Source organism: Marmota monax, unplaced genomic scaffold, assembly GCF_021218885.2.
Source record: "Marmota monax isolate L192 unplaced genomic scaffold, Marmota_monax_Labrador192_F-V1.1 WCK01_AAM20220418_F8-fsc00041, whole genome shotgun sequence".
NCBI lineage: Eukaryota > Metazoa > Chordata > Mammalia > Rodentia > Sciuridae > Marmota > Marmota monax.
This window is the reverse complement of record NW_026695238.1, coordinates 8352256-8367282: the sequence shown is the minus strand read 5'-3', so window position 1 is coordinate 8367282 and position 15027 is coordinate 8352256. Positions and strand designations below refer to the sequence as shown.

The following is a 15027-nucleotide window of genomic DNA, read 5'->3' as shown; positions in this document are numbered from 1 at the left end:
GTGGGGGAAGCCATTGCTTTTAATCTATAAAAAGAGGCTGACTGTGATGGAGAAAATGGAGTAAAATATTTAATATAAGTGCCATTTTCAGTGTTTAATTGATGATTTAATTCTGCTATTTTGTCTTGTGCTTTTTTCCTAACTTAAAAGTAATTGGAAGATAGTGGGAATGTATTATGTTGAATATTGCAGTTGCTTCTTATGATGATAGGAGTCAGAAAGCAGAGAAAGAAAGGCTGAATATGGGGTGATTGTCCTAAATGTGAAAAGGATAATCCCAAAAGTAGAGACTTGGGATAAGATAAGGAAAAGGAATTATTAGAAAGTCAGGAAGATAGTAACCATGAGATATGAGAGACTAGGAAGATGATGACTTCTACTTTGGAAGGATTGGAGAGAGATGATGTTGCCAGGAGAGCCAGGGTTTCAAATGTTTACAGATATTGAATACTAGCTGTTAAGTAAGTTGTTAAGTAGATTGCAAGCTCTATGAGGGCAGTTATCTTCTCTTACTTGTTTTTATATTTTTTTGATGATATTCTTTTCATATTATTAAATATGTGAAGGAATGAGCTAGGGCCTTTCATTCATCTTTGTGTCTCTTGTTGCTTGTTTGTGGTTTGCATTCATTTTTCTTCTAGATTGAGTCTCTAGCATCTGGGGCAATAAAAATGGAAACCATCATAGTATATAGCCACAGATTGCTGAGATCTATTTTTGTCTTTTGTATTTTATCTTCTTCCTGTACCTGCCTAAGTTATTTATTAAATCTAACCATCATTTTAAACATAGTGTGATTTGGCTGTATACATCTGTTTGTTTGAAATCAGTATATTAGTTTATTGGAAATCAGATTGTGATTTTGTGAAATGATGGTTTTTTTTTTTTTTATCTTAACCATTGGAAATGGATAATTCATAGTGGAATCTTTCTCTGGTGTAAAATACCTTTTGTTCTAGGTTCATTCCTTTCCACCTAGTAAATAAAAAGCTACATTTTTTGTGTGTGTGATGATTATTTTGTACTCAGAGAAATCCTCATTTTCTAAGGTATGTTATTTTTAAAAGTATAAAAGAATATTATGTTTAAGAAAACTTCTACCACTGAGCAACATCACCAGCCCTTTCTTTTTATTTTTTAGTTTGTGACTGGTACTTGCTGAGTTGCAGAGGGTGATCTCAAACTTGAAATCCTCCTGCCTCAGCCTCCCAGAAGTAACTGGTATTACAGGTGTGTGCCACCACACCCTGGGAAGAATGCATTTTTAAAAATGATATCAAAATTAGTTGATTCCTCCTTGTCCTCATATGTAGTGAATTATGAAAATGTGTTATCCTAACACCATTTTTGTGCCTCTGTTTTCAATCTCATGCTATTTTTGAGGTCATATGAATGCTAATACTAGGATCCCCCTATTCCTGGTAAAGGAGATAAAGTGGTTAAATGCCTCTTGTATCCTCCGTGCCTAGCACCTTGCTTTGCTTGTTGGAAGCAATTAAATTGGACACTTAGAGCAAACAGTGAAAGTGGGGAATATTTGTTTTTGAAATTCAAAATAGTGTACTTTTTGTAAAAGTCCGTAAAAATTATATTGCTGTGTACATCTGTGAAATTGCTTAAATAAAAAAAAACTTCTGACAGCAGTTAGGAAAAAAATATTTTTCCTTGTAATAGCTCTTACTGTTTTATTATGGATACTAGTATGATTTCTTTGATTACCACCCTTATTCTTTTTTTTTAAATTTTTTTAGTTGGACACAATATCTTTATTTAATTTATTCATTTTTATGTGGTGCTGAGGATTGAACCCAGGGCTTCACACATGCTAGGCGACTGCTCTACTTCTGAGCCACAACCTCAGTCCCCACCCTATTCTTAAAGCTAGTGAAAAATAATGGGAATAATATTGTTAATCTAGCAAATACCAGTAAAATTTATATCATTCATGAGTCTCGCCATTAGTAAATACTTGGAAAGTTTAAAAATATTAACAAAACACAGGAAGAAACTTGCTTTGTAATACAGAAATCTAAAAGTAGTAATGTAGTATGAGAGCGACAGTATTTACCACATTTATATTGAATATACAAATAATTGAAAGTTGGCTACGTTAAGAACTTTCAGAGTATGAAGTAGAAGTGTTCCTTCCAGTCATGTATAAATTTCTGTTCTTTAACATTTTACAAGCATTCATTATCCTGTGTTGCCATTATTCACAATTTATGAATATTGATATAGAAACATATATGCTATCTTCTATAAGTAGCAAAACATTACAACACTATTTTCAACTTTTTAAATCAAGAATTCTTAGAGAGAGGGGAAGGGCTGTGGACCTGTTTTCAAACTGTGTCAGATTGGAAGAGATGGCCTCTATACTCCATGACTTGACTCCCATTAAGATTCACTTCTATAGTAAGTCATTTTAATTGTTAGGTTGGTGTCATACCACCCTGGAGTGATAAAGTGAATAACTTTTTGAGATCTTTTAGAATTATTTAATAGCATTCCTTGAAAAAATAAGATTTGCGTAGCTAGCAGAACTTGTGAAGGTGACAAAATTATGTACCACATAATTAACACAGGACTCAAATGTAAATGTAAGTAGAAACAAATACTCTTTGGAAGATCATGGTAAATGTTGCATATTTGGGGCTGGGGTTATAGCCCAGTGGTGGAGTACTTGCCTAGCACATGTGAGGCACTGGGTTTGATCCTTAGCACCACATAAAAATAAGTAAAATATAAAGGTATCAAGTCAATCTGTAACTAAATTTTTCTTCTTCTTAAAAAGATGGCATATTTGTGTTTTAAATTGACTTCATATGTGAAACAGGCAACATGTTTTAGAAGACAGGTCCAGAAAGGTACTTAACAGGCATCCAGTGTCTCTCAGTTATTTTAAAACGGCAGAAACCCCCCTTTTAAATTTCCTATTACAAAACCAATATAAGTCATTTAATCAGGAGAAACAGCCTTCCCTGTGGTCTGTTAAAAGAGGCATCTCAGTGGAACGTGATGTGAAATGAACATCATTGATCTAATCAAACACAATCATATTACAGGTAAAAATTACTACAGATAGATAGGTTTAAGTGACTTTGTCTTGGTTAGTAATTGTCCTGGTTGCAGTTTTCTGCAGATACTGATATTGATTATTCTAGCTTTTAGGTGAATGTTAAAGCATTGTATGTTTCTAGAAGGACACATCTCTTGGAATTATGGTAACTCTTTATACTTTTTTTCTTTATGACTTTTTTTTTTTTTTTTTTTAAATGCTGGGGATGAAACACAGGGCCTTGGGTATGCTAACCAAGCATTCTACCACTAAGATATCTCCCAACCCCTGTTGTACTTTCTAATGATGTTCTTTGTATAATGAGCACGTGTTTTATGTTATTAATGCCCCATTTTATGTTTTTAATACATGGTTTATATTTTTCAGTGCAACATTATGATAAGTATGAAGTACTGTATTTTAGTGCCTGATGATGGATCTATATTTTCACTAACTATTGTCTTCAGTTTTGAGTCTTTTTAAGGAGAAATTCCTCAGTTTTCAGTATTCCACATCATCATTGGTTTTATGACTCTTCTAGTTTTAGTAAACTTTAGAATAAAAAAAGTCTTTATAATTCATTTTAGGTAATTAGTTTTCATCTTACCTCAACATTTTATTAGAATTCACTGAGATTTTGCTCTAGGCACTGAAACTTAAAGTGTTAAAATGTTTCTATTAATGGTTAAAGTTGTTTTGGAAGGTAGGATGTATGGTGCATGTTATTATGTCCTTCAGCTTTGCAACTATCCTAAGGCTGCAGGTGCAGGGTCAGCTTCAGTCTATGGATACACTTGGATGTGAAAACTCAAGTGGGAACCTATAGTTCCAGGTCATGCTCATGCCTGCTGTCCTCCCTCTACTTTCATCCTTCTTGCTAACCCTCATTCTCTTCCCTTTACCAGTAGTTTGTTTTGAGGATGTGGGTCTTATAGCTTGGGCTTTAATTTATCAGTGGACAAGATTTTATTATGCCATAAAAAATAAAAATTTTCTTTTGATTTAATAATTTCACTTTAATGTTTGCTAAGCACCTAATTTTGAAAATGCAAGAAAAGCTGTATTCACAGAAGTGAAGAATGTAGTATGCAAATTTGAACTGTTGCAGAGTAGTTCATAGAGTTGATACTCTTAAATTACTTAATTCTGTCATTGACATTCAAGTTTCTTTTATGAACAAATCATGTGGCATCGTAGTTTAATGATTATGATAATAACAAAGCAGGGCCCAACTTGAGAATCATAATTACTGAAAGTTTTAAAAAAATTAATCCTTTATTTTCATGAATAGTTCTTTTGAGTTTTAGCTTGTGTATTGATTCATGTAACTACAATCACACTGAATATGGATCATTTCCTTCATCTCACTTCCCTGTGATATCTTTCCATTGTTCCTGGCAGCTTCTGCTCTATTCTTTGTCATAAAAGTTTTGTGTTTTCCAGAACATCATATAAGTAGAATCATAGTTTTTAAACCGTTGGAGACTGGCTTCTTTCATTCAGCGTAATTACCTTGAGATTAAGTTGTATCACTAGTTTGTTTCTTTTTATGGCTGAATGACATTCTGTTGTATGAACGCACCACAGTTTTCTTATCATTTTTTATATATGTAGCTTTTTGTGATTGTGGATAGATCTGATATAAATATTTGTTTACATGTTTTTGTGTGAATATAAGTTTTTTCTACAGAGTAAATACATAGAAGTAGAATGTTGGGTCATAGGTTAAGTGTATATATTTAATATCATAAGAACTGTCAAACTTTTCTCATAAGACTGTACCAATTTGTGCTTACATCAGCAACACAGGATGGTTTTTTTTTTTTTTTTTTTGCATCAAATCATTGCCAACACTTCATGTTGTTTAGCTTACTTTATTGTAGCCTTTCTAATGGGTGTATAGTAGTGTCTCATCATGTTTTTAATTTGCATTTTCCTGATGGCTAATGTTTTTGAACCATCTGTTCATGTACAAAATTGCCTTTTTCTATATCCTCTTTGGTGAAGTGTCTGTTCAAATCTTTACCCATTTTTAATTGTTTCCTTTTTTTTACTGAGTTTTAAGACTTAAAAAAAAAAAAAAAAAAAAAAAAACTCTGAATACAAGTGAGTTGATTTTTCACCCAGTCTGTAGCTTCTCTTTTTTAGTATGCACATTGTCTGTTGAACAAAAGATTGTAGTTTTGATGAAGTCCAATTTATCCCATCTGTAGCTTTACTTTTTCTGTGTTGACAGTGTCTGTAGACCAAAAGTTTTTGATTTTTGATAGTCTATGTCACCAGTTTATTTTACAAATCATGCTTTTCTAGTCAGGTTGGCAGTTGCTTAAACTTTTTAGATGATTTGTTTTTTTCACTATAACATAACCGTTGTCTTTGAATTGTTATGGTGCTTTGAAAATATGATACAACTAGGTATTATTCTCCTAAAGCAGATTTTAGTGGATGAATGTTATCAGTGGCTTAAAAATAATCAGGAATCAGCATTACATAGTATAGTAGTTAATGATGTGTACTGTGAAGAGAAATGAAGTGTAGGATAAAGAAGTATATAGGGGTTATTTGAAAAAGAGCATCCAGGGATGAGACCATCCTGAGAGATAGCCATGCAAATTGAGGCAGAAAAAAATGTCAAACCACACAGTTGCTATTTGTAGTTTATGTTTATTGATTGTTTACTGAATGCTAGAACTGTGCTGAATACATTACTAGCATCAATTAAATCCATATAACAAACCTACAAAAAGGATACTATTTCACATATAAGGAAACCAAGGTCCAGGGATTAAATAATTTATCCAAAATTACACAACTTGTCAGAGCTAAAATTAGAAGTCAGATGGTTTGATTCCAAAATCAGTACGCTTAGCTATTATTCAGAGGTGGGGGACGAGAAAGTATAGTAGGAAATTTAGTTGGAACCAGCTCTAGGGCCTTGTATCGTAGTTCATGATAAGAATGTAGGATTTTATTCTGACCATGTAAGCCTTTGTGAATTGAGAAATTCCCAGAGGTTGCTTTATGATTCTGGAAGTCAAGAGAGAAAGTGGGAGTCTACATACACACTTGATAATCATCTCTGTATAGGTGATAGTATAAAATATTTCTACTGGCCTATAACATATTTCTTTGCTTTAAAATTAAGAATTATATTCCATTATTAACAAATATATGTGCATGTTTATGAGAATCTGTATGTGTGTACATAAACAAACTGATGAACTATTCTGTTAATAGGTGCGAGAAGATGTACTAAATTCATTGAATAACAACTTTCTTCAAACACTAAATCAAGCTTGGAATGATCATCAAACAGCTATGGTGATGATTAGAGACATACTAATGTATATGGTAAGGACAGCTTTTTTGTTATTCTTTAAGAAAACATTTCAGAACAGTGATTTTGTTAAATTTTAGTTTGAATGGTGCATCTCAGTGTAGAAGGTGTTTTTTGTTGTTGTTGTTTGTTTCTTAATTAGTATTTCTTTTGTAAGGACCAACCTTAGCCTATGTGAGTGAAAAATCTTAAATTTTCCCATAGTTACTGAATTGTTAAAATGGAAAACTGAAGGAGAATGACTTAAACTTTTTTTCATAATATTTAGCACTTGTGAAAAACAAAACAAAAAATATAACATCTCTTAAGAAAGGTTAAATGATGAATATTCTTCTATAAGTTTTTAAAACTCAAGTATATGTCTTCAGTGACACAAATGTCATATTAATGTAAATATTTTTCAGAATAAATCTAGATTCTTTTAGTTTAATTATTATATTACTGCAGAATTAATAAGTCCAATAACTTTTCTGATTATTCAGTGTTTATATTTGGAATTTGAACACAATGACGCTCTTCTAAGGTTTTACTCTCTTTTTATGTTCAGTTTCTTTTTTAATTCTGATTTTTAGTTGCAATGTAGAAATATAAGTGCTTGTTCTAGTTTCTTTTACTTAATAAAATAAAGCAATGTTTTGGAAAGAATTTCTAATGAGAATCAGTAGCTGTGACATTTTTTGGTCTGCTGAGTGAATTCACTCAAGCCATTTACCAGTGGTTTAGTAAGGGCTTAGTGGCAAGGGGTCAGTGAGAGGCCACTGTATTTTTCAGGAATGTAATAAAAGGTATAACAAATTACTTATCTTTTCTGAGGATTTCTTTGCTTGTCAAGTTATGGTTTCACTTTGTTATCATTTCGAGGATAAATGAGATAGCATGTGAAAACATACTGACTGGCATATAAATGTGAAATAAATAAGTTGACTTGCTGGTCTTGAAATTTTTGATTTGGTAAGTCTTTAAATTCCATACCAACCATCAAACATTAAGATAAAAAAACTATTTGTGATTTCATGGTCTATTGCTCTATTGATATTGATGAAGAATTTTAAGATTTTTATTATATATATTCATGTTTTTAAAAATCTCTTTTCAGTTCCTTTTTGTGCAGTGAAACCTCAAAACCTTAAGTCCTGGTTCTACCTCTTTTTGACCATGGTTAAACAATTCATTAGCTTTCTCATTTATAAAATGAAAAAAAAAAAAAAATTGTGCCAATTGGGGATAGGGTAATGATGGGTCTTAAATAAGCCATTCGTGTAAAGCACTTAAAAGGATTGGCCTATGGTAACAAGCTCAATACAAATTAACTAATGGCAATATTTTTTGTTCCATCATTTTTTTTTTAATCAAACCATTGTGGTAATTCCATAGCACTGGATAAACCTAGTGACTTGCCTATGTTTCTTCTGGAATATAGGCCAGTGCTACTGTTGGTCCATTGTACAGACCTGCAGTGAACCCTCCACACTGCCCAGCAGTTTCACATTTTCTCTGCTTACCTTGCTATACCAATTATTTTTCTGCAAACCTCTAGCTCCCCTCAATGATCTTGCCTTCGGCCTCTAAGAGAAAACAGAGTTCTTTGTTTATTTCATGATACTAAATCTACAACTTTACATGTATTTTCTCCCCTCTTGTGTTTCTCTTTTTCTTCCTGTGTTAGTACAGGATGTTTTCTCCTTTCCTGTCTAAGGTCAGTTGTTTACCTGTTTTTGTGTCATTTGGAATCTTGTATTGGGGGATTCTGCCTTTTTTATTGGATCTTATTCGTCAGCATTGGACATAATTAAGCCATTCATACCCTCAGAATAAAATTCCGCTTAATTTTCAGATGAACTGCCATCTCCCAAGGACATTCATCTATCATTCACAGCTTAATGTTTCATGACAAATGTTGACACTTGGCTATCTTTCTTTTTTCATCTTTCATTCACTTTGTATATGTTCCAGTTAAGCATCTACCTCAAATATTTTATTCAGTTTTGCCCTTACTAGGATCACCATGAAATCTGTACATCTCTGAATGCAAATATCACTGCTAATCTTCATTCTTGATTTTTTTCCCCCAATAGCATTTGACAAAGTTGACCATATTTTTCTTCTCCATGTGGGATTCTTGATTATTGTGACAAAACACTCGGAATGCTTCTTACCTTCTGCCTATTTCTTCTTAGCCTCTTCTCCTGGTCTTTCTCTGCTTCTTCTTCTTCATCCATTCCTTAAGCAGCTGGATTCTTTTTTTTTTTTTTAGTTGTAAGTGGACACGATACCTTTACTTTTTTATATGTGGTACTAAGGATCGAATCCAGGCCCTCACACATGCTAGGTGAGCACGTTACCACTGAGCCTCAGCCCCAGCCTCTAAACAGCTGGATTCTTCAGACTTAATCCTAGATTTTCTTCTCACAGTGCACAGTCTTCACCTCATTCGCTACCGTAGATCCTTGTGCCTCTGCAGATGATTCCCAAATTATTTTTATAGTCTCACTTTCTGAGATTCAGATTCATAAATTCATCTATCTAGTTGATAATTCCCTTCATTGTTTTCTAGGTTACTTTGGACTTGGCATGTCCAAATCATAATTACTATCATTTCAAGTGTTCATTACTGAACCCAGGAATTATTTTCTTATCAGTTACTTCAGCCTCTATATCTATATCATCTCTTGCTAGGATCTACAATTTTTCCTTGGTTTCATAAGTCTATTAGCTAAGACCAATTTACCTTCATTTCTGTCTTGTTGGAGTTTTCAGTATAAATAGTCTTAACATTCATTAGACTCTATAGTTTTCCATATTTATCTCAGTTATTTTTATTATATTAAGATTTTTTTTCTTGGCAGATGGACATGGCACACTTATTTATTTATTTATTTTATGTGATGCCAAGGATAGAACTCAGTGCCTCACACATGCCAGGCAAGCACTCTACCACTGAGCCACAACCCCAGCACCCCAGTTATTATTTTAAAGCACAAATGTGATCACGTAACTACCCTGCTTAAATCCTTGTTTGCCCTGCTTAAATCTTATTTCTCATCTTGGAATCCTCACACATGTCATTTGTTTTAAAATGTTCCTAAAATGTTTTCCTTTCTTCATCTCACTTGCTCGCTTTTGTCCTATAAATCTTAAATTTCTTGTCAGCTTTCACTGACCACAGACTCCTCACTGACTGCACTAGCTTTCATTGTGCCTGGTACTATTCCTTTTCAGCATTTGTAACAATTGTTAAAGTTGTTCCCTCTCCCCCTTTATCACTACTCTTGCAGTTTGGGGCCATTAAGTAAAATAAGGATTACTTGAACACAAGCACTGTAGTAATGTGATCTCTTGATCTCATAACCGAGACAACTACTAATGACGGGATTGGGTGGGATTAACACAGCATTGAAATGCTGGACAAAGGGTTGATTCACATCAGGCATGTCAGAGTGGGGGACTGTACAAGACTTCATCTTGCTACTTAGAACAGTATATAATTTTAAACTTATGAATTGTTTATTTCTGACATTTTCTGTTATTTTTGGACCATAATTGTAGCACAGCTCCTTGTAGGAACTATCTTGTGTGAATTGATACAGGTGTTATATATTTATTGTGTGTTCTTTTTTAATAGACCATACTTTTTCAGAATGCTTGTTTAAACTTAACTATTTTAGATTCAGAAAGAAAAAATTGATAATCTTCACATGTTACTTTTGAACCATAATTGTAGCACAGCTCCTTGTAGGAACTATCTTGTGTGAATTGATACAGGTGTTATATATTGTGTGTGTGTGTTTTTTTAGTAAACCATACTTTTTCAGAATGGTTGTGTAAACATGCTATTTTAGATTCAGAAAGAAAAAAAATGATATCTTCACATTCCATGAGATAAAATTTAAAACATTTCATATCCTCAGTTCTCTTATTTTGCCTTTTTAATGTATATTGTTTTGATCTTAATTATGATATATCCAAAAGTCAATGTTTCAACCAAAGGAAAAATTTATATACATTGGAATTAACTAAGGTGTACAAAATGATTTTTGAAAAATGTGTGCTCTTCTGTAACCAGTACCTCAGTCAAGATAAGTAACATGGCTTTTCGTTTCCCAAAAATCAAAAAATATTTTTCTGTTGGTGTTTGCATTATTTTCTTTGAAGATTTTTACCTCATACTAAACATCTCAGGTCATGTTTCCTAGCCAAGTATTTCAAGTTAGACCCACGTAGAACCCATATCATTTTCTTCTGTGAATCCCCTGCTCTGCCTTTTGGAATTTTAGATCTCAAGCTGAGAGGAGAAGAAGAAGGTGAAGTTTTACTATCTATCTCCCTGTTACCCACTCAGCTGACTTTTTTATTCTTACCAAGGAGGTGTATCTAAAATGTCATACATGAACCTCAGTGTATGTATCATATACCAATGGATATATTAACTCTGGGAATTAAATGGAAGCAGGCATGGGTCAGAATTTATCCCATGTGACTTTGTTATTTGGCAAGCTCATTATTTTCAGAAAGAAAAATATACACGTCTCTGGATGGAACATGTGACCTAGTTTCTGCCACTCTACCCTTCCTAATGTTTGAGACTTGAACCACTTGTTTAGACCCTGAAGGCGTTAAGTTTGTAATCTCTGCTTTACTTAATTTAAAGGAAAAAAATCATTGATTTCTTAAAGAAATGATTACATGTTCAGCTTTTAAGATAGTTTGGGTTTAGTTATTAAAAGTTTCATTGTCAGTTTTAATTTTTCAAAATACTAATGATTAGGAAAAGATTTTTGAGTATTTTGTAGAGACAGGGTCATAATAACATTAGTTATTGATATAATTTGTATTTATTTATTTTGCCCTTAAATTGTGAAAATGAATACAATATTAAAGGAAAATTAAGTTTATGGATAGTACTCTGTAGGCCAACTTGAGCAACTAGAATTAATGCCAAAGGAGAAGAAATATGATTTTTTATCTTGGCATATAGGGTTAATAAAAGACTTAATAGAGACATTTTCTACATAAAATTTTCTTGTGAATTTCAAAGGTTTTTTTGTGTGTGTGCTTTTACTTGACTTTATATTTCCAGTGTTTTTACAAACAACAAAAGTAGGAGTGGTACTGCCCGTCATCCTTAAAGAAAATTTAGAGGGGATAAATTCACAGGGAAGAGAGTAACATAGGAAAGGAGGGCCACTTCTTATTTGGCCTGTTTGGAAGTTACCAAGGATGGATAAAGAGGTAAAGAGGAGATAAGCGGAGGAACTCTCTACTGATCCTTAGCCTGCTTATAAAGAAGAAGATGAGAGTGTTAGTTTAGAGAGACAGAGCATGTGAGTTGTTGGGAGACTGCAGAAGGTAGTAAGTTGAATAATGTCCTCCACCACTAATATGTCCATGACTAATCTCTGGAACCTGGGAGTGATAATCTTATATATCAAAAGAAATTTTGCAGGCATATTTCAGGATCTTGAGATGAGATTATTCATAACCATTCTCTTAGGCCTGATGTAATCATAGTGGTCCTCACAAGAGGGATGCAGGAGGAATCAATAGTTGAAGGTAAAGGTAGTATCATGAGTGGAGAGATAACCTCTTTGAAGATGGGCAATGGGTCTCTAGCCAGGGAATACAACAAATGGCCACTAGAAACTGAAAAAGGCATGGAAGTAGATTTCCCCTTTGGATTCTCCTGAAAGAACCATCCCTGCCAGCACCTTGCTTTAGCCTACTGATCTGATTTCAGTTTTCTGAACTCTAGGATTTTAAGAGAGTAATAAGCAAATACATTTGTGATAAATTTTTATAGCAGCAGTAGGAATTTAATAAAAGAACAGAGTTTGGAAGACCTGCTGTCCAGGGTCAACTACATGTAAATAAATGGATTATCTGTAGTTGTGAGGGTATAATCAGGTGTGTTTGGCACATATTTTGTAGAGTGGACCCAATCAGTAGTCTGCACTTTTTTTAGGAGTATGTAGCAGCCTCAGAAGAATGCTCAAAATAAGGAAAACCAGTTGATAGATTTTTCCATATTGGGGTTGGGGGAGAATTCTAAGATAGCATAGTCGAAATGGTGATCATGAGTTCATGATGTTTAAGGAGGCAAGTGAATCATAAGGTTCCAGAAAATAGAAATATTAGATCCATTGAGGGTGAGAACATTTAACCAACTTGAATCTAATGTATGAAATATGATATGTCAAGAGCTTTATAATGTTTTGAACAACCAATAAAAAAAAATTAAAAAAAAATTTTTTTTAAAAATGTAACTAAGTAGCAGGAGTGGGAAGAAAAAAGATGATCTTCTGTGCCAGAGTTATTTGATATCTTCTGGGGGTAAGATTCAGGGTTTGCTTACTACATGAATGACTGAAAGGAGTCTTGATAAGATGGGGGATGAAAATTTAGGAGTGAGTGAGATTGCTTGTTAGTATGAATGTTGTAATTACGAAAGATAGTACATAGCAAGGACCTGAACTGTAGGCTGTTGTTGAAGCTACCAAGGAGGAATAAGGTCAAAAGATAGGATGAGAACGTGGAAATGATGAAACTGTGGGTCTGTATTTTCTCCTGTAGATTTTGGTGCTTTTAGCTCCCCCCCAAAAAACCTTTTTTCATAATATTCAGATTGCACATTTTGGAGAAGTTTGATAATAGCTATAGAGACTTTCCTGGCACCTTTTTTGCATTCAAAATGACATCTTAGAAGAAAGCAGTATCCACTAAATTTTTTTGGACTACTAAGCTTCAAGCATGTTGAGCATTTTTGCCAACTTGCCTTTTGCAGGAAGGATCTGTTTTAACACAGGCTTTTCTTATAAATGCTCTAATTTTTCTGTGACTGATGATATCCAAGACCATAGCATTTTTTTATAGTTAAGTCAAAAACTTCGATTTTGATTACTTGCCTTTATGTGAAATAAAACCAGGACAATGTTTCCTTTTGGTTTTATTTTGGTTTTGTTATGCATAGTTATTTTATTCTTTTTCCCATTTGTTAATTGTTACTGGATATTTTTTAGCTCCTGTATGAAATAAATTAATGGAACCATAAACACCACATTCCCTGTGGTCTGTGAACTAGTTTCTTGCATGTGCAGTGATAGTCGAACAGTTCATAATGTTAAGTTTAGGGAGACAAGTGTTCGGTGTTTACACTGTCCAGCATGAAGTAGACCCCCTTACATAGTCAGAAATAGAGCGCACATGTCTTGATGGAATAAATGGAATGAAACTTTTGTACATAAAGTGGATTGCTACCAATATATATGGGAAATTTGGAGTAGTGATAAAAATCTTTAATAATGAATTAAGAGACCTCATGGCTTTAGTTCCTATTTTGTCATTAATTTGCTGAAGTCATTTAACCTCCCTGGTTAAGATTCTTGCTTTCCTTAGCAATAAAGCAAATTCATTGGTTAAGAACTCAAGTTGTTATCTTTTTGAGAGTCATAGATGTCTTGATGAGTGGTCAGAATATGTTGACTCTAGTAGGTGTTTTTACATCTACATATCACCCAACCATACTTTTATTTTCAGTTTCAAGAGGATTTGGGGGTATTTAAGGATTTGTTGATTAGATTATTTTAGATCTTTAGCGCCCTTTCAGCTTTAAAGTTTTTTGTTTGTTTTGGTTTTTTGGTACTAGGGGTTGAATCTAGGGCGCTTAACCACTGAGCCATATCTTCAGCTCTTTTTATTTTTTTATTTTGAGACGGGTTTTTCTAAGTTGCTTAGGGTCTAAGTTGCTGAGGCTGGCTTTGAACTGTGATCCTCCTGCCTCAGCCTCTTGAGTTGCTGTGAATTCATGCATGTGCCACCATGTCTAGCGGCTCTAAAGCTTTAAACCATTTTAACATTGAAAGTGAATAGCTAGATGTGATGTCACAGTTTCTTTGAGAACTCTTCAAATGGGTTGATACATCCTTGATTGACTATGAGTCTATGCAGAACTATTATAATAGCAGGTAACACTTAACTCCTTATTGTGTGCGAGACACTACTTTAAGCACTTTTAGTGTATGAATTTATTTAGCCCTTACAATATCAGTTTTGTTATTATCTTTAAGCAGTAGTGTGGGAAAGTGATAAAATTAAAATTATTATTGTGCTTCTTTGAAAAGTTACAATTCTGAGTCTGCAGCAGCAGGTATCTCTATCACAAAGCTGTATCACTGCATTGTTTTAAACACCTGATTTTCAAGTTGGTCATGGTAATTTCTATTTTGTAGATGAAGAAATTTAGATTAGAAAAATAACAACTAAGGTTAGAGCAATTAACTAACTTGCCAAAGATCATACAGTTACTGTTTAACCAGAGTGGGATTGAATCCAGTCTTAAATTTTTAATTCAAAGCCTATGGTCTTCACCACTTTGTTGTACCACCTCAGTGCAGAAGAATTAAATTAATTGACTCTGTTTGATAGAATTTATGATAAACCCAGAGTTGAGTTAACATTCACCTTAATGGCATAAGTAAATAAGCTTATTCAGCAAGCATTTACTGAGTATGTATTGTATATCAAACACTGTTCTAAATGACTATGATTCCATTTTCTAAATTCTTCTTTCATTGGCAATTTGATAATGTAGAAATTCTTTTGGGAAGATAAACCTGATTTCCCATATTTAACTTGAAAA

The 15027-nt window shown here is 33.4% G+C and overlaps 1 protein-coding gene across 2 annotated transcripts in view; it reads left to right on the top strand.

Moving 5' to 3' along the window:
* Nucleotides 1-15027, top strand: part of Cul3 (cullin 3) — an 83746-nt gene that overhangs the window by 30771 nt on the left and 37948 nt on the right. For both annotated transcript variants that reach the window (XM_046439661.2, XM_058577517.1), the window contains exon 3: nt 6296-6409. In XM_046439661.2, coding sequence (XP_046295617.1) covers nt 6296-6409 — 114 coding nt within the window. The remainder of the gene's footprint in view (nt 1-6295; nt 6410-15027) is intronic.